Source organism: Aspergillus foveolatus, assembly GCF_047715535.1.
Source record: "Aspergillus foveolatus strain CBS 279.81 unplaced genomic scaffold BDW70scaffold_8, whole genome shotgun sequence".
Taxonomy (NCBI): domain Eukaryota; kingdom Fungi; phylum Ascomycota; class Eurotiomycetes; order Eurotiales; family Aspergillaceae; genus Aspergillus; species Aspergillus foveolatus.
In genome coordinates, this window is record NW_027396072.1 from 294,943 (window position 1) to 314,217 (window position 19,275).

The window sequence follows — 19,275 nt, forward strand, 5'->3', positions numbered from 1 at the left end:
TGGAATGTCAGTCCCGGCGTGGCAGAGATGGTTCTTCAGGGGATCTCGTCACGGTTGGAAGAGAGACGGTCGGGAACGCAGTTGAGAAGGGCTCCGGCTCACTCTCGCTCACTGGAATGCAGAATGGGGATGGGATGACTCAGCACGGGACTGATGGGCCTGAGAAGCAGCGAAGTGCGGGTGAACCAATAGAGCTGGAGCCTGGAGGAGAATGCCCTGGGCGTTCTATTCTGGGACACAAAGAGAGGATTACCTTCGAGGGTCGACTGACTCCAGGGCAGCTGGTTGCACTCGCAGGTAAAGAGTTCCAGAGAAGCTTTTGGGTTGACCTGAAACTGGAGGTTTGAATCAGAGCAGAGTTTCGAGATCTCTGTATCAGTTCTATATTCAATAGTATCGTTAGAAGACAATGAATAGTGCACGCGCGTCCTCAGGGGATCTCAGTTCCAGGCCCAATTATGGATGATTCCCAGACGCTCGATCCACAGACTCAGCCTCTGATTTGTGCCCACTGATAGTCGACGAGGGTTCCTTCATAATTATTACCAACGTAACGGCCAAGCGATTGCGACAAGCGACACCACTGCTGATGCCATCAAGATGATGAACTCTTCCTCCTGCCAAGCTTGTCACCTCTTAACAAGTTGTCCACTTTGCCGCCGTTCCATGAGCCATGGTTATGCTTCTGCCTATTTATTTGGTGGCCATGTTTCAATGCTATTAATAAGTGCAATTAGTTCGAAAAAGGCTAATGGGATTTACAAGTGAGACTTTTGTCTTAACCACCATTGCATTACCTGCAATCACATCCAGCCTCTTGAACCCTTTCAAGCGCTCACCAGATCAAAGCCCCATGATTTTTTTATTTTAGTTGGTAAACGATTTGCTATTTGCTTAACCATTTAACATTGACCAGAAGGCACCATTCAAAAGAGAATCCGTTCCTTTTCTGCATTGCCTTAGCGCCGAGCCTGCTGAGGGGATTATGTGTTCGCCCCCCGTTGCACAGCCCCCTCCCTAAGAAAAACGAGTACGAGCAAATATCGGAGAACGGAGTTCTTGCTGGTCTGATCATTTAATTGCTACTCAAGGTCTCAAGCTGATTTCCAAAGAATGAGCCAGTTTGCTTCTTTGCAGCGCCACGGAGACCCTTTCGGAGTCCTTGTCTCAGTCTCATAACTCCAGTCAACAATCAAAAAATCTGCCGGCCTTGCGCGTGTCATATGTCTCTCTATGTCTTTGCACGTGGAGCTGAGAGTGACAGCTGATACCACTGATGAGTGCACCAGACATGAATTGGGATCTTCAAGGGTCCAATCTCTTTGTCCTTTATCACGTTTTTCATTTGTTCGATAAGCTTTATAGCTCAGCAAGACTGACCCCAGGATTGCTCGCTGGGCAAAAAATTACAGATGTACAGATGACGGCGAGTCTTGTTGCTCAGGCCTGGTATCTGGCCGTGAATATAGCACAACCAAAACGGACAATGCGCAGCATTCGGCGGCATTCGGCGGCTCATCGGCTTTGCTTCTGCACTTTGTTCTCATGCATGGGTCAGCATCCTATTTCCGCTTACTCCGGAGGCTTGAGAGACCGTCATGTTTTCCCTCCCAAGCTTTCTCCTGTCTTCGGTGGCTTTGGCAGCTAATTTATTCTTGAACCATGGTCTCCGGTCCGAAGGGCTGTGCAACCCTTAGCACCGGAGAAGAGAGTCAATTAACAGCAAAGTTAAATGCAACAGGCACATTCTGCGTCAAACGCAACAGGAACCTGTTATCATCACTGGGAATGACGTAGACGTGCCACCGTGTACTTCTGGGGGTGGATGGACCCCGATTGTCGTCCAATCCCACATAATTTATGCTAATTCTGTTATAGACTCTCGCACGACATGCCCTGTAGATGGGCCGGCACCCTTTGCTCTTTACCCGAGACATCCCAGCCTTCCCCATCGGGCCGCCAGAAATGGAAAGGCGAAGATCTCAGTGGGGCTGATGACACAAAGATTTTGATCGACACGGGTTTGAGAAGCCCGCAGATCAGTCTTGACCTCTCTTGAAACCCGAAGCTGGTTAAGACAAGCCAAGGTAACCAGAAGACCGTGAGTGAGGGCACGGTTACGCGATCATCTACTCTGTCAAAGCGGAGGTGATCTGAGATGGAGTTGATCCTCTGCGTCGGAAAAGAGGGAGCTACAGATCAGCATAGGCGTCGCGTTCAGGATTCATCCCACCGCAGATCGATTGAGTTGGACCAGCGGAGTCGTTCTGCCGTTCTACGGTCACGAATTTCAACGACATTCAGGCCCCCAACTTGCAGATTCTGAATTGAGTTTCGCGTCATACGTTATGAAGTAAGCTATGACGACTGCAAGGAAAGGGAGGTTATTCATGGCCCCGTGTGCCAGAAGTGCTGGTGAAACCGTCAATTCCTGTGGACAAAGGGTAGTCCATTCCAGCATTCGCGTAGTCAGAGAGACTCGACTGATGCAGAGTCCGTATTTGCAGATCTGACGAAGTAGACGTCCAAGTTATCAGTCATTCGATGCGACAGCTGTTTCGAGGTATTCTCTGCCCAGCCACTATCTGTGCAAGCTCTGTGCTTGCTGGAGCCGCATCTTAACTGTAAGAGCATATGCCATGGCAGTCATTGTTTAATAGCACACAAAACATTTCATTCGGTGATCTGCGCACCAATACCTGGGGCGAATCTCGGTAGCTGTTGGATGCTATTAAGTCGCAAAGAGGTAGGTCGCTCTTCGAAAACATAGGGTTACTGCAACTCTATATACAGACGGCTGTTGAAAGCCAGACCGATATTTAGGGACTGCTTTTTATTCCCTTACCCGTTGTCATGTTTGAAGGAACTATTACTCGAGCAGTACCCAGAGGTGTTAAATAACGTGAATTTGAGTACACGTATATTGACTTACGCAGGGGTGAGTCTAGCATTCGGTGATGTACACCCGTCTGTAGAGTGACGAGATGGATTCCAGTGAGAAATTTCCACCAAGGCTGTATATTTTGCCCTCAAAAAAGTTCACTAGGATGGATATAGATGCCTCATGTAATTACTGCCTTGAACATCAGGCACATATAAGTTTATATCTTATCACCACGTGATGCGGAGACGGAAAGAAAAAAAAAAGAAAACCGCCTTGGGAAAAATTCAAGTTCCCGCAGGCTTGCCAATCGATAATTCGTCCCAACCTACTTCCAGGAAGTCTACGAATCGCAGGCACGATGCCGGCCGCCGTGGATACTGCCAAAACCATCTCAAAGAAGCGCAAGAGAAAGCACGGAGGAAGCGCTCGCGAAGCCACTGACAATGGGGTTGCTACCTCGCCTGCTGAAAATGGAGCGGAGACCAAAGCAACTGAGACTATAACTGAGTCGATCAAGGACAAGGATGTTGAGCTTGCGAAAAAGGTCGTGAAGGAGGAAGCGCAGAAAAAGCGGAAAGTGAGCCATTCGCCTAGCGACGAGGAGGAGAGCGAGAGTGACGACGAGGAGAAGAAGAAGAAGGAAGAGGACGAGAAGGATAACGTAGAAGAGGATTCTGGAAAGGCGAACGTACCGGATCTTCCTTCTGTTGATGCGGTTAGCCTACCGCAGCCCGATGGGGGCCCCAAAAAGTTCACGGAGTTGGGTCTTTCGGAGAAGACGCTTCAGGGTATTAAGGAGATGGGATTTGAGACAATGACGGAAATCCAACAACGGACAATCCCTCCGCTCCTTGCGGGCCGTGATGTTCTTGGTGCTGCGAAGACAGGATCTGGAAAGACGTTGGCATTCTTGATTCCGGCCATTGAGATGCTCAGTGCGCTGCGGTTTAAGCCTAGGAACGGTATGCTGGCTTCCTTTTCTCTTTGCTAATGGTCTTGATTGTCCTAATCGAACATGCTAAAACAGGCACCGGTGTTATTGTGGTTTCCCCAACGCGCGAGCTGGCTCTGCAGATTTTCGGCGTGGCAAGGGAACTTCTCACGGCACACAGCCAGACATATGGTATTGTTATTGGAGGCGCAAACCGACGAGCAGAAGCGGAGAAGCTTACAAAGGGTGTTAATTTACTCATTGCGACACCTGGTCGTCTACTCGATCACCTGCAGAACACCCCCGGCTTTGTCTTCAAGAATTTGAAGACCTTAGTCATCGATGAAGCGGACCGAATCCTGGAAGTCGGTTTCGAGGATGAGATGCGCCAGATCATCAAGATCCTCCCCAACGAAGACAGACAGACTATGCTGTTTTCTGCCACCCAGACCACCAAAGTCGAGGACTTGGCGCGGATATCGCTCCGACCTGGACCTCTGTATATCAACGTCGATCACAGGAAGGAACACAGCACAGTGGAGGGATTGGAGCAGGGATATGTCATTTGCGAGGCTGACAAGCGATTCCTGCTGCTCTTCTCTTTCCTGAAGCGCAACCTCAAGAAGAAGATAATTGTCTTCTTCTCTAGCTGCAATTGCGTGAAATACCACGCTGAACTCCTCAACTACATTGACCTTCCAGTGCTGGACCTACACGGAAAGCAGAAGCAGCAGAAGCGAACCAACACCTTCTTTGAGTTCTGTAACGCCAAGCAAGGAGTCTTGATCTGCACAGACGTTGCCGCAAGAGGACTAGATGTATGTCTTCTTTTTCTCTGGAGTATCTATAGCCCACTGACATCTTTAGATCCCTGCCGTCGACTGGATCATCCAGTTCGATCCCCCAGACGACACCCGAGACTACATCCACCGAGTCGGACGTACCGCCCGTGGAGCCAATGGCAAGGGCCGCAGCTTGATGTTCCTGCAGCCGTCTGAAGTTGGGTTCCTGAAGTACCTCAAAGAAGCCCGAGTACCCGTCGTGGAGTTCGACTTCCCAGCAAAGAAGATTGTGAACGTCCAGTCTCAACTTGAGAAGCTGATCAGCCAAAATTACTACCTCAACAAGGTAAGCTTCTAGCCCAGAACTCGCTCTGAAATGTGAACGATTTGTACGTACTAACCCATCCCTCTAGTCCGCCAAAGACGGCTACCGCTCCTACCTCCAGGCGTACGCCTCTCACTCCCTGCGCTCCGTTTTCGACGTGCACAAGCTCGATCTCGTTAAAGTGGCGAAGAGCTTCGGCTTCTCGACGCCACCGCGTATTGACATCCAGCTTGGGTCCAGTCTCAGCAGAGACAAGAAGCAACAACAGCAGGGAAGACGCAGTTACGGTAGTCAGCCGAAGGGCCTGAAGTTCAAGAGGAAGCATGAGGATGATTAATCTTGGTTTGCCTTGGTATGCTTTGTGATTAGCATAAGGTTCGGAGTTATTTGCTTGCGCTTGTACATGAGATATTGATTCATTTATTATTATTCAAAAGTTCACTAAGCATCTAAGGTGCTTCTTCCAGTGTAGAACTTGTAGAAGAATCGGGTCCAGGCACAACCCCTGGACAACCTTACAGACTGATTGAATGTTTGTTCCATAATGTGACGAAACATGGCTTTGGATGCAAGGAGGTTGCAGGGATAAGCTTAATTAGTGATCAAAGGCATGGATAGATCAGATCAGATCACCCTTCATTCCAAGCGATAACCTAAACCGCACTTACTTTGAAGTAACATGTGAGGTCACTGCAATAAAGTGCGGGAACCAGGGGCTCAATTTCGGTTCCACGGTTCTTACTTCTTAAACCATCTTCAGAGAACCCGAGCGTCAACAGTTGAACGCAAGTGTCAAGAAACAAAGTGGCTGGACTCTCGTAGGCAGAGTTCTATTGGCTACGAGTGGAGAAGTGGCCGGTGGCTGGAGACCGCCTCTCCCGTACTCTTGAGGACTCCGTCTACGGCCTCCATCGGGCTGCGGGGCCAAATCTCAAACCAACTGAGCTCAAGGTTAGGTTCCAACTGCATTATTCCGTGTGATGATTATCTCGGCAGTTATGGCAGCCAGGAATACCCTTACCCAACCAGCCGCCTTGACTGGTAGACGTCGGTGCCAAATGTGATGTGATAAATGGGCGTTGATGAGTTGGCAGCAGGATCGCCAATCATCGCCAATCGATGGTTGTCCCGGGAGACCCGCGGTGAGCCGACTACCACTGATGCAGTTTAGGCCCTGTCTCTGCTCCGTACGTACATGCTCTCGTGGTCATGCTCTGTGAGGACCAGGCAGGAACGAGGGAACGGATGCACAGGTGCAACTTTGGTGTCTTGGGTTGTTTGGTCTCTTCTATACTGGTAGGTAGAAGAGACTCTGTAGGGAGTGCTCACTTCGGGTTGCACGGTTGCGGAATCGGGAAATGGGAGATCTGAGCTAAGCCTGGAGAGTTCTGAGCTGTCTGGCTGGGCCTTAATCTGTACCTGTATACTGGCTTAGGAGCAATTCCCGCTCTCCTTACATCACGGTATATTTGCAAAATGGCTGCCGGGAGCCCAGGGACCGTTGCAAGCACCGAGTAACACTGGCCTCTAGAGACAAACTCAGGCAGAGCACGGAGTAGGAGCTGGGTGCTCGAGGATATGAGATTCTTCAAACTACTGTGAACACTAATGTCCAACGTAGATAGTTGAGTATGGAGAGACTTGCCGGTTGGTCATGGTACTGCCCAAGACAATTAGAGGCTGCTACTTACCAACATAAGAAGTATGGAAAGTCGCCTTGCGTGGTGATGGTCTCCAGCAGCCACCTTGAAGACAGCATTCGTTGCTGTTGGGATCCAAAGGATGGTTTTGTCTGTTTATTATTTTTTCTAGTCTGCTTGACAGGTATTTGAGAACGAAGAGTACGGAGCATAGCCCCAAACAGTCTCTGGACGCCGATTCCAACGAAGGCTGCGTTTGCTCCCGCAAAGAGCAAAACCTTGAAAGTCCGGTCAATCAGGGTTGGAGCTCTGCTTGAGTTTTATTTCACTACTTGCCAATTGCCATTTGCCCGTCAGCGCGTATCGCTCAATTGTTCGTCGGTCGAACGACTTTTTTGCGCCTCCCCAGCCTTCTCTTTTTCTCGCCCGCTCGATTCCTTTTCACTTCTGCCCGTCTCCATCGTTTCTCGCCTTGCTCGTGATTTATTTGTTTTCTGCTTCTATTCTCTTTCTTGCTAGGTCTGCCTTTTTCGCCCTGCGGCAGCAATTCTTCGCCTGGCTGGTGCTGGGATGGTGAGCCGCTAAAGTCTGCCTTCGTCCAACGTCCAGCAAGCCTCAATTCAATTCACCTCCATCCACCTACCATCATCAGCATCCCTCCTTGAGACCATCTACCGATCAGCTGCTCCTCCTACATTCCATCCCTCCCTCATCAATTCATCTGCGCTGGTACGCTTGAATTTCTTTCCTTTTCCCTTATACCTGACAGCCTCAGCCTTACATTCCTTACCTCCCCACACCCCGCCTGCCACTTCTCTCCGTTCGCGCCCTGACCAACCCTTATTTTGAAGACTGTACATCGATCCAACCGATCAGTGTTAACACTTCTTCTGTTAACATCGGGGCTCAGGTCACCCCATACTTCCCTGGCCCTGCCCCCTTCCCTTTCCCGAGCCCAATCTTTCCCCGTTGCCCAACTGCTTCACATCTCCCTCCTCACTCTGGATGAAAAGAGAGAGTGAGAGAGCTTCAGGTGTCTGGGAAAGGGAAAAAGTCAGCAGACCATGAACTTTCTGGCCGCCTGAAGGAGTTATACGAATTAATACATATCCCACTCTTCCCTCCGTCATGGGCATCACCACCCGCAGACCGCTTCTACCAGCCCCCACAGAATCCATCGTCGACAGCTTTGGAAGCAGCGTCACAGGCACAGATCTGGGAACTGACATCTCTCGCCGCACAGACAAGACATCGTATTCGATTCCCGACGACGGGAGTCCCGTCACAATTCCCACACGTCGGAAGCACCGCTCCCGCGGTGAGGACTCCACCAAACTGTCGCGCTCGGCGCATCACTCCCAGACCTCCCTGCTCATCGAGTACTTCGAGGGCGGGAAGGGTTCTGGCGGTTCTGGCGGTGCGATAGTCTCCCGTCCGAGTGTCCGCGTTCGAGTCACTCCCTCGTCCAGGAAGAAGTCTAAGGAGCCGAGCGTCCACATCACCGACTCCTCTGGAAATCGGAGGCCGTCGTATTCGCGGCGAATTTCTCTTGGATCTCCGTCAAAGTCAAAGTCAGGTCGTGAAGTATTAGGCGATGACCTGAGCTATTCTTCTTCCGCAGACGAAAATCAGAGTCCCGGCCCAGTGGAGATCGAACTCCTAAATCGCGACCAAGGCAGTGAGCTCTCTACACTGTCCCGCGACCGCAGGTATCTGCCAGCTTCGGACATTTCGTCCATGCCTGCGGATAGCATGCTCGAAGCTCCATCGTCTGGTGCACAACAGCAACGTACCGAAAGCCCAGAGCTTGAGGAACCGGAGTCGAAAGACTATCTCAAAACGCCAAGTCGTCAAAGAAGCCGCAGTCTGAGTACGGAGAGAATTGCTCAACGTGCTGCGGAGAAGGTCAGCAATTACTCCCGGGACGCTTCCAGTAAACGCCGAGCGGGCAAAAACCGAGGAATCGCCACCGACCACCAGGAAGTTGAGGCCAAGTCTCCCCGACATCGAGGCTATACCAAAGACGACGACATGGCAAGTCCCGAGTCTAGCTTGCTCAGCGCTTCCGCTGTTTCTTCACATCGTCGCTCAGGGGACCAATACTCCTTCCGCTCCAACACATCTAAATCGTCTTTGAACAACCCAAAGCTCCTCGAAACGGTTGAAGATGCAATTCGAAGACTGATCTTGCCGGAGTTGAAGGAACTCAAAAAAGACCAGAAGGTTATGACTAACACGTCCAAGTTTGAGCGTGATATAAGTTCTTCTCACTCTCCAGCAAGTTCTGAATCCCACGATGGCCTTGTAAGGCGACTCTCCAAGCACGCAAGTGCTCCAAACGTGCGAAAGCCCAAGGTTGTTCTCAACAGAGACAGCCGTGATGAGGGAATTGTTCTTGCCGATGGATCTATCTCGTCTCAAAAAGAGCGTAGGGCAAGCCGGGAGAGTGAGATGACTGCGGAATCGGGCTACGTCAGGGGCTCACGACCCGAACTGTCCGAACAAGATATGGTACGCCGACAGAAGAGCAAAGGTCTACGTGACGCCGAGAAAGCTGGAATTGTCGCCAGTCGTTTAACCGCCAACAACCTCAAACATCATGACTCGAATTCAAGTCTGGGCAAGTCCGAATCACGGAGAGGGAGCGAGCCTAAAAACATCAACGAGACTGAACTGGTGTTCCAAAAGCATAATGTCGCTCCGATGCCGTTCCGCAGTGCTCTCGAGTCGGAGATGACAAGAGCCTCCCTTCTTTCTGAGCAAACAGCAGAACCTGAGCCTCGAGGGTCGCGACATGATTTGGGGCTTAAGCACAGTAATATGTCAAGCCACAACTTGTCGGTTCACAGTGCCTCTGACAATGGCCGTGAATGGAGCTATTCGCCGTCTGTCGAGGCTGCTGCTGGCGCTATTGCCGCGGCGGCAGCGGCTAATCTGCTAGACACCCATTCTGACTCTAACGGGCTCGTTTATGGGGGCAGCAGACGCGCTCTCAGCCCAATCCAGAGTGTGGCCAGCAATCAGAGTGAGTCGCACGTCCGACAAGGCTCGACTCAGCATGTCCCGCAGGAGTACTCGGGAGATGAGAGAGAAATGGAGCCAAAGCTCTCAATTGATTCACTTTCCTCAGCACCGAGTACGAACCTGGCAAGGTCTAAACGGGAAGGCATCACTGCTGAAAGCCAAGATGAGATTTCACACTTTCATAAGGAGGCTGGTCCCGACCTCGGCTACGAAGGGTCATCTGTGCTTTCTAACCAAACTCTGAGAGACAAGAATTGGCAAGAAGAGTCAGACGATGGAGCCTACCGTCACTCACTGGCGGAAACTGCAAGCATCGGCCCGAAGCACATGGCCAATTACGCCGACGGTAGCGAGAGCGATTTTATCGAAAAGGCAAACCAAGGTCGCCCTGTTGCCGAAGGTGTCGGCGTGAATCCTCGATTTGTCCATCCTGCTGCCGTTGAGTCGGCTGTTGCCTCAGTTCTTGACCCGTCAATCTTGGACACAAGGTCGAACCAGTCTGGAGGAAGCCACTCGCAGTCGAACACTTTCGTGCAAGGCGAGACCGGCAGCACAAGGTCGTTAGGTCAGCTAAATCAACATTCACCCACTTCTCGCCGAGGAAGCCCTCTGAAGCAGCAACACAATGTTTCCTCGAGCCCAGACGCAACTTCCTTTCCTAGACGGATGGGCGTCACGTCCCCGCCCCAAAGCGTCACGCAATCAATTGATGACTTAACTGAGCCGGTGGAATTATTGCCCGACGAGCATGGCGAGAGTCCTCCTCCACAGGACCGTGAACTAAGCCTGGAAGATGAATCAGAAATCAATACGAACCCGTCAATCATTCAAGGTCCCGCGGCAGGAGTTGGCCCTGATAGTACCTGGCAGTACAATTCATCATCTGGAAAGGGCGGTCATTCACCTCTCTTCGACAACGCTGCTACTGCTGCCGCGGCTGGTGCTGGTCTCGGGCTGGCTTCGTCTAGACAAGAATATGGCCACGACTTATATCCTGGTGACGATTATGCCGATGCCTACCAGGACCAGCAATACGCGAATGGGCCCATCTTTAGTACACCCCCTGGGGCCAAGGACGAAGGCTACGTCTCCGCTGCTAACCCTATCTCCCCAAGCCCTCAGCCAGGAACCAAGGGGTTTAGCGGGATTGACACCAACGGCCTCGGCCTGTTTGATAGCCCTGGAGATGACTCATTCGAGCCATCGCATCAGCGACACTTCAGCGGCTACTCCCATGGAGTGGGTTCACCCTTGTATGACAGTGCAACAGGACGGGGTATCGAGAGGATCCAGTCAAAAGATATCGTTGCTCTAATGGACCATGTAAGTCTTTGCTTAATGTTTAAACGAATGGAAACATTGTCTGACACGTACAGCTCACGGTTCGCGATGCCCAGCGCAATGCTCGAGACACGGAGATCCTGGTGACTCTAGTTCGAAGCGCTGCTGAAATGCGCAACTCATTCGAGGAGATGAAGAAATTCATCGCCCAACAGGATGGGATGATTCTGGATTCGAATGAGCGAACGTACAAGGCCATTAACGGTCCGCGCCCGCTACCGGCTAGTGGAAGCAGAACCCGTCAGGCATCTGTGGATGATGGAGAAGATTCCCCAGCGAAGCGTAAGAACTTGTTTAAGCGTGCACTGAAGGGATTGAGTCTCAAGTCTGGCAATGACCTTTCAAGGATTGAGGATATGCTGGAACAGCTTCTGGACGACATGGAAGCTCTGCGGTCCAGTCAAAATGACATGATGCGAAGCCGAGGCCCTGCCAGTGTTGACCCTGATGGCTACGAACCCGAAGGCCATGCTGGAACATCTTCTCCTGGAGATCACTCTGGCTTCCTTTCCAATTCCTCCCGAGCTGCGCCTGAACCACGTGGCACGGGATTGCTCAGAGATGTCGAAACTCGTATTAGCACTGTTCCAGAAGCCGATGAGGATGTACTTGACGAACGCGGAGAGTTCTTGAGTCCGCAGCTGCCATTGCAGGAGAATAGGGAACCCCGACGGGAGAGAGCTGGGTCTGCGCCTGTTTCAACACCTCCACGAGAAGCAGTAGCCTCGGGAGCTCTCAGCAACAGCAATGAGACAACACCGAAAGCAAATGACAAGGCGCGAAAACACAAGTCCAGCAGCTCGTCCTTCTTTCCCAAAATCTCCCGTTGGTCGAGGACCACGGCTTCCTCCATGGGAGACAATATCCGAAACAGCATGCAACCAGGAAAGAAAGAGCGGGTGTCTTTTGACGCGTCACGTTCAGGATCTGACTTGGCTCATGGTCCTTACAAGGTACCTGACTACTACGATCCTCAAGGTGATGACAGACTCCGGTCAAACTACACGCTCGATGAAGGGTCGCCACAGCAAGAGAACCGGCCTCCCTCGCCCTTGGTTCCGTCTCAGGTTTCGGAGGCTCCCAAATATCGCGCACATAGGGACAGTCTCGACATGCAACACCCCCAGCCGCGCCAGGGTCCTACTGGTCGGTACCAATCTCAGTTAGAATCCCAGGCGCAGATCTATGGCGCATCCGGGAATCACTCGGATCAATGGGGTTCAAACCCTAGCTTCTCTGCTATCAACGGGAACCGGCGATTAAGTGGCGCAAGCCGCCTATCCCCTATATCCGATGCAGGCTATTCGGAGGCTAGCATGCGGTCTTCACGCCAGGGACCACCGCGGCCACCAAAGATCAAGGACGATGGGCCACTCTTTCCAGAGAGACCCCCTAAAATCAAAGAGGGCGAGGAACAATCGTATGCCGACCGCGTTGTGTCACGGGTAAGTTTCATAGTCTCGATTAATATAGGATAATGCTGACTCGTCACTACACAGAGCTCGGCCATGCAATCTCCTGGACGCAGCACGCCGCCCGCCCGCAAGCCGACTGGTCCTCGACCTCTCAATTCCAATAGCCAATACAACAGCCCCAACAGAAGAAGGCGAAATTACCGCGACAGCCCTGAACACGTTGACGAGGAGCACGACTACTAATAAGTGCGCGAGTTTGACACTCAGTGCGCATCTCTCATTTATGACACGACCTCATGAGCAGTAACTTCTTGGTTTCCCCCTTTTCTACGCCCTTTCTTTCAGTGTCTGGCGTCATGCATGTTGCAAAACACCATCCATAATATACTACATTTACTGATGACGGCGCTTTACTCTCATGTATCTACCTAGCGATTCCCTTCTTTGCTGCATATTTGTTACCGTCATGTGTGTAATGAAAAGCCTGCACAAACATCCTCAACTTTAGCACACTTATCTCTCAGCTTCTCCATAGCACTTTGTCTACAGTACTGCAGCTCTTAGCTAGTACTACTTAGGTATGCTCCATACGGAGTGTTGCCCCCACTCTCGACCATCGCTGCGGGGTAACCACTATATATGCGGGGGTGCATTCCTCCCATCTCTGGCAGTTTACCTCAGCGCGACCTGAATTAAAACCAGCTGCCTTAATCTTCCTCATCCACTCCTTTACCTCTTCTCTAAGCTATTCGCCATCAAAATGCCAGAAGCATTACCAAGCCCACAAGCTCTCGACCTCCTCATCTGCTCCACCTGTGGCACCCAATTCCCGACGCCCTCGACTCTGCCCTCGTGCAAGATCTGCGACGACCCGCGCCAATACGTTCCACCTACGGGGTGAGTACGCTACGTACTGCTACTATCAGATAGGATTCTAATACTAGAATATATACTCCTAGTCAATCATGGACAACCCTTCGAGCGCTGCAAAACTCGCAAGATCCGAAGTACAGGAACACCTTCACGCCCGATACAATCCACGGCGAGAGCTTGATCTCAATACATACGGAGCCAAAGCAGGCAATCGGGCAACGTGCGTACTTGTGTCGGACACATTCACCAGGAAAATCTAAGCCCTTCAATGTCCTCTGGGACTGCATCACATATATTGACGAGTTTACCATAACACGTATTAATGAACTAGGGGGAATTGACGCGATTGTTATCTCCCATCCGCATTATTACACGACTCATCTCGTTTGGGCAGAGATTTTCGACTGCCCGGTTTACCTGTCATCTGAAGATGAGGAATGGGTTGTCATGAAAGGGGACAAGCAGGTGTTTTTCGGTGAAAGTTCACTGTCTTTTGCGCCGTCAGGGAATTATGGGGGCGATGACGGAAGGGCAGATATAATTGTCCTTAAGACGGGCGGGCATTTCCCGGGAAGTACGGTGCTGTGGTGGAGGCCGTTGAAGACGTTGTTGATTGCGGATACGATTGCGGTTGTGCCAAGTGGAAGGTATTGGGTTAATAGGCCGGCTGGAACAGCGTCGTTTACGTTTATGTGGTCATATCCAAATATGGTATGTTTTCTGAATGACGTTGAACAGGCCCTGGCTAACCTGATAGATTCCACTATCTGCTGATGACGTGCATGGTATCTGGAAGGCTATCAAGCATACGGAGTTTGATATCACTCGGGGCGCGTTTATTGGAATGGAGACGGACACAGACAGCAAGACGCGTCTGTTAGACAGTGCTCAGATCTTCGTCAAGGCAATGGGCTATCTCGATCATGCTATTCATCAGGAAGAATGTCATTGATGCAGCGTGCTAAGGTGGTGTACAGAATGAAGTCATTGCATAATTATGAATTCTGATAATAATGGACCAAGCACAACAGGTCACAAGTCAGAAAATGGGCGGACGGAGGTCCTTATTGAAGGAATGCGCGTATGATGTTTTGCCGTCGCCAGCGAACTATACTCCAGCCCTTCGCTAACCGGAAACTCTCCGGGGAAGCTGTCTGCAGACATTCTTTTATACTCGTTAGCATGCTTGCTAAGCTCGAGTGCAGACCGATCCAGCCGAGGAGTCTCTGCCACCAGAGAATCGATGGGGTAGGGGTAATTGAGAAAGCTGAACTGCGGTTGTCTCTCCGCGATGATCTTGGTGTATTGAGCTGCCGAGACAATCTTGCACTGTCGCGGGATCGACGTAACTGAGTTCATATTGCTTACGGACAAGCTTCTCCCAAGCGATGAGTAGCTCGACTCGGTGCCAGGTGTCGGACCTGACGAGGCCATAGAACCAGACGCTCTCCTATCGTCCTCACTCAACGTGCCCTCTACTCCGCTCCGCATATTCTCATCCACTACCGGGATTGGGCCATCACTGATCAAAGTGTTAAGATTTGGCGTGCTCGCATCCGAAGCAGTAGAAACAGTCGAACGGATCGAATCAGCCGACACGGGGCCACACAGAAACATTTGGTCCTCTTCATGTGAGACCTGCTCCTCGACTGTACTTTCCTCTAACATCTCAGACGGGGAAAGGATTCGCTCAGGCACGGCCGGGGCTGGAATCTCCATCCGCGCCGCGATCTCGCCAACACTCTTCTCGAAGTCAACTTTTGTCATCGCATCGATCAGGCGGGAAATGCGCTCTTCCCTGCGATCAATGGCGCGGCGAATGGAGGAGTCTGAGTCGGAGATTGACACTGGATTCGTTCTGGTGAAACGAAGGATGGCCGCCGTTGTTTGCAGAACCCGAAGCTCGACGACTGCTCTCATAAGGGCAAAGGTGTTTCCAACATTGACATTTCGCACGACAGAACCCTCATCTTGGCTTTCGAGGTCGTCTATGTAATGTTGGTCGGAGTCCCACTCAGAAAGTAGACCTGAGCTTGGCTGTGAAAAGTCGGTCATCGTCAGGATGGTCGCTATAAGGCTGGCCATGAGGAGAGCTCATTCCAGAAATTAAAGCAGTAAAGAAGAATTATAAGGAGGAAACCGCTTGTGATTATAGTAACGGGGAAGGTGCGGCTCACTCGCACCTTCCTTTATGGGAACCTGACATGGAATCCTTCTTACATCTGTACTCCGATGTAGACTATCTAATGTGATGGTGATGTTGATGATGATGCTCGTGGTGAGATGAGTAGATGAACAACGAAGGATGCTGCCGGGATGTTCCCGTATCTAGGCATCTCCACCACGGACCACATTCTCTCCCCACCTCGAATCTCCGTTCTTCATTGTCCATGATTCATCCTTTCGACATATTTCTTTATCGTCTTTTTCACCAAACTCTCGCCTTCAGAGTCACTTTTTCTAATCTGAAGCATATCTCTACAATGTCCCCCCTCCAGTACAACCCTCGTCAACGACGCTTTGCCCCCCTCAAACCATCAAGAGCTGAGCCTTCCGATGATCCCCAACTAAAGGGCATTGTATTCGATGTTGACGGCACATTATGGTGCGCGTTTCTGTTGTCGAAAAAACCCCATTCAGCTAACCTTCTAGTCTCCCTCAAAACTACATGTTTGGCGAAATGCGGTATGCACCGATCATGCCCAGGAGAAGCCTCACTTAATGGCATAAGCTCAACCTCTTCAGTGAAGCCTTGGGAATACCTAAGTCAGTCGATATCCTGCATCACATCCGTAGCCTCCCTACACCTAACGCGCAGCTTGAGGCAAGCAATAAGATCAAGGCTATTGAGCGGAAAGCAATGCAGCACCAGGAGCCGCAGCCTGGGCTTGTAGAGTTGATGGAATATCTACGGGAGAGGGGGGTCAGGAGGGCTTTGTGTACGAGGAATTTTGAGTATGTCGTTCTTTCTCTGTTCTGCCTATATTTGATGTATATGGGTTCTGGCTGGATCCTGGAGCTAACAGTTATGGTTCAGGGCGCCCGTCACAAACCTGCTTCAGAATCACCTCCCAGAGCATGTCTTCGTGCCTATTATCACCAGAGAGACTCCTGGGTTGCTGCCCAAGCCGGATCCGGCAGGTATCTTGCACATCGCAAAAGAATGGGGCCTTGAGAATGGTGGTAAAAATCTAATCATGGTATTTGTTCTCCTGATCTCTTGCCAGTTCCTCAGCCTTCTTGCATCCTTAGGATTGGAGCGGCAACTGATCGTGTTGCGCTAGGTCGGTGATAGCCTTGATGATATGACAGCCGGGCACGCGGCGGGAGCCGCAACAGTGCTGCTGCTCAATGACCATAACGATCACCTAAAGGAGCATATGCACACAGACCTGGCTATTGAGAAGCTCCATGAGCTCATTGACGTACTGGAAAACGGGTTTGTCGGGAGTACAACCCGCATGGAGCTCGCTTCCACCGATGCGCAAACATGAACGGCGGCAGCCAGTCTAAGGCAGAACGTTAATAAATATCTCCTCAATACGCAGACGTCGAGGACGCCGGTATAACCACAGGCGATTTTAGAGACTTTGCAGCATAGAGTTCCTCCTTTTGAATATCGTCGTCTGGACGTCATGCCTTGAAGCAATGTAGCTAACCGCCAATAGTCAAATCAATAATACAGACACCGTAGAGTAATGCTGTAGGATGGCCGACCTGCGGCTCATTAGTATCTTCAAAATGCAAACCATCAGAGCCGGTATTTATCCCAGGCCTTCTTGGCAGCACTCGGCATGGGCCGGTACGCATCTCCGCCTCCTCCACCCCGTCCTCCCCGTCCACCACCTCCTTTACCATTGCCTCTACCACCACGAGACTGATTTGACAGGCCAGGCGGACGGCCCTGGCCTCGAGGCGGAGACCTAGGCGGCTGCTGCCCGCCCCTTCCTCTGCCGCGACCAGGTCTCCCCCTGTCCCTCCCAGGAGACATAGAGCGTTGCCGAGAATTGAATCCACCCCTAAAGTACGGATCATCGCGATCCCGGTAATCTCTTGCAGATGATGGCGGCGGTCCCCCGTTACTCTTATCTCCACCAATCCGAATATTGATACTTCCCCTGTTAACGCTCCGGTTGCCGCCAGCGCCGCCTCTTCTTCCTTGACCGCCACGTGTCATGGACATGGACATCATGTCGTCGCTGTCTGAAGACGGAGAATGAGCACGTTGATCTGCTCGGCCTCGAATCTTGAGACCATTACCGCGTTGACGACCTGAGGTACCGCTCAGAGCACCCGCACCGCCACGCCTAGGATTCACAACAGAGTTGATATTCGTGATCAAATTCGGGTCAATTCCACGGACTGTGAAAGATGACGAGAGGAAAGGACGGCTGAGAGAGGGACAGTCGCCTATTAAATGGCGGTTACTCGTGCAATGCGCGCAGGATATGGAGACCAGGACCGGGAGGGAGGTTGTATCCTGCCTCGGCAACTTCCAGAGATAGTCGCAATCAAATTCAAGATGATCAGCGGATCCGCACAGGTCACAGGGGATTTCGGACGCGGAGCTTTTCAGGGCTGAAGGACATTCTTTTGCGTCGTGACCGCGTCCGCGGCAGCGCTGACAGCGGCGAAACTTGGGGCAGAGGCTGCTTTGATGTTTGTTCCAAGCGCCGCAGTGGACGCACTAGTAATCTTCTTAGCCGGAGGTTCTTATCCTTCTGTCAAAGGATCTGCTGGGCGGTACTTACCTCCTTAGTAGGACAGACCTCAGCGAGATGGCCCTCCTGCAAACATTCCATGCACGTAATAGGGAGCTGGAGTTCGATATCGTTGATATCGCGGTTGTAGAACACAATCCTAGCTTGCAATTCCATGTCCTCGCGGGTCAGATCCGCAAGAATAGAAGGCGTAGTAGGGTATTTCTGCGCGAAGCGGAGAAGTGCCCTCTCCTTTGACTCCGAGTCGGCTATGGATTCCCCGTCTACTCCGTCTCCTTTGGAGCCATCAAGGATGTTAACTGTAGCAGGCGTCTGCGAAACAGATAAAGACTCAGGGTCATAGCCGTCACCCTCGCTGTCGCTATCGTCATCTGAAATATGGATTACGTCGTGTTGGCTGCGGTTTTGGCCCTGGGAGCCGATGTTCAGCATGATGGAATCGTCTGCTTCCGAGTCCAAGGAACCGGAGTCGTCTGATTGAGAGTCCGCAGAGACCTCACGGACCCCGTTCACCTCTCCATCCTCCATCTGAACATCGTTATCATCAGTTGCCGCGGTTTCACTCTTTCCGTCTTCTACCGTTTTTCTTTCCTTCCAGCCTGGTGAAGCAGACGAGCTTCGACTTCGCCAATACATCCCATTCACAGCTTCGAATTTCTTTGCCGCAGCAGACTCCGACTCAGCATTATTTTTTCCATTTCCGTTCAGGTTCGCGTTGGCAGCTTGCCGACCATGCAAAGACGTCCTGATCACGCTTTTCCCCGTTTTATTCCAGTTCGGCGCGGGCGCGCTCACTCCACCACCGCGTGATTCGAACTCAGGCTCGGTTGCTTTCTCGCTGTCACTTTCGCTCTCACTTTCGCTTTCACTTCCAGATTCAGATTCAGATTCCGAGGCCGACGTACTTTCGCTCTCCGGATCGATCTCTAATGAGGTCGCACTGAATGTCGCGCCTTTCGGGACAAAATCCTGCACGTCGACATCCTGTTTGCCTCGACCGCGTCGTCGTCGCTTGCTGGGCGGCTCGGGCGAGGCGTGTCTGGAAGGGTTACTAGCGCTTGCGCTTGCGGATCCGCGGTTGCGCTGGGCGGCCAGGGAGGCGTTTCTCGAGTCTTCTTCGTCACTGTGTATGTCTTGCATTTCTTGAGGATGGAAAGGGTCAAAGATGGTGAGAATGGGAGGAAGTTTATTATTGACTGCTTTAATGGCGGTGGATCTTGGGGTAGAGAAATGAAAATTTACGGTAGGGCGGGGAAGCCAAGTGTGCGGGAGTCTTACGCAATGATGGAAATAATGAATTACATGAATATTGGCATGGGATCACTCTGTAAATATCTTT

The 19,275-nt window shown here is 51.4% G+C and overlaps 6 protein-coding genes across 6 annotated transcripts; 4 read left to right on the forward strand and 2 right to left on the reverse strand.

Moving 5' to 3' along the window:
• The first annotated feature begins 3,102 nt into the window (after positions 1–3,102).
• On the forward strand, positions 3,103–5,367 carry has1 (ATP-dependent RNA helicase HAS1). Its single transcript, XM_073735795.1, has 4 exons — positions 3,103–3,846; positions 3,912–4,633; positions 4,683–4,943; positions 5,011–5,367. Exons 1-4 carry the CDS (start codon positions 3,243–3,245, stop codon positions 5,257–5,259), a joined length of 1,836 nt encoding a protein of 611 aa, XP_073598902.1. The 5' UTR covers positions 3,103–3,242; the 3' UTR covers positions 5,260–5,367.
• Positions 5,368–7,557: 2,190 nt separating this feature from the next.
• Positions 7,558–12,954, forward strand: BDW70DRAFT_116409 (uncharacterized protein). The gene is made up of 3 exons (XM_073734648.1): positions 7,558–10,909; positions 10,963–12,372; positions 12,427–12,954. Exons 1-3 carry the CDS (start codon positions 7,691–7,693, stop codon positions 12,583–12,585), a joined length of 4,788 nt encoding a protein of 1,595 aa, XP_073598903.1. The 5' UTR covers positions 7,558–7,690; the 3' UTR covers positions 12,586–12,954.
• Positions 12,955–13,102: 148 nt separating this feature from the next.
• BDW70DRAFT_157217 (putative metallo-beta-lactamase domain protein) lies at positions 13,103–14,167 on the forward strand (the record flags this gene model as incomplete). The annotated part of the gene is made up of 3 exons (XM_073740317.1): positions 13,103–13,239; positions 13,302–13,926; positions 13,973–14,167. 3 exons carry the CDS (start codon positions 13,103–13,105, stop codon positions 14,165–14,167), a joined length of 957 nt encoding a protein of 318 aa, XP_073598904.1.
• Positions 13,911–15,481, reverse strand: BDW70DRAFT_130342 (uncharacterized protein). Its single transcript, XM_073735796.1, has one exon. The coding sequence runs from the start codon at positions 15,298–15,300 to the stop codon at positions 14,248–14,250; it is 1,053 nt and encodes a 350-aa protein (XP_073598905.1). The 5' UTR covers positions 15,301–15,481; the 3' UTR covers positions 13,911–14,247.
• Positions 15,482–15,698: 217 nt separating this feature from the next.
• Positions 15,699–16,709, forward strand: BDW70DRAFT_157219 (putative haloacid dehalogenase-like hydrolase; the record flags this gene model as incomplete). The annotated part of the gene is made up of 5 exons (XM_073740318.1): positions 15,699–15,820; positions 15,868–15,900; positions 15,961–16,170; positions 16,253–16,415; positions 16,500–16,709. 5 exons carry the CDS (start codon positions 15,699–15,701, stop codon positions 16,707–16,709), a joined length of 738 nt encoding a protein of 245 aa, XP_073598906.1.
• A 257-nt stretch (positions 16,710–16,966) lies between these two features.
• On the reverse strand, positions 16,967–19,076 carry BDW70DRAFT_157220 (zinc knuckle domain protein; the record flags this gene model as incomplete). Its single annotated transcript, XM_073740319.1, has 2 exons — positions 16,967–17,902; positions 17,967–19,076. 2 exons carry the CDS (start codon positions 19,074–19,076, stop codon positions 16,967–16,969), a joined length of 2,046 nt encoding a protein of 681 aa, XP_073598907.1.
• Between the last annotated feature and the right edge of the window lie 199 nt (positions 19,077–19,275).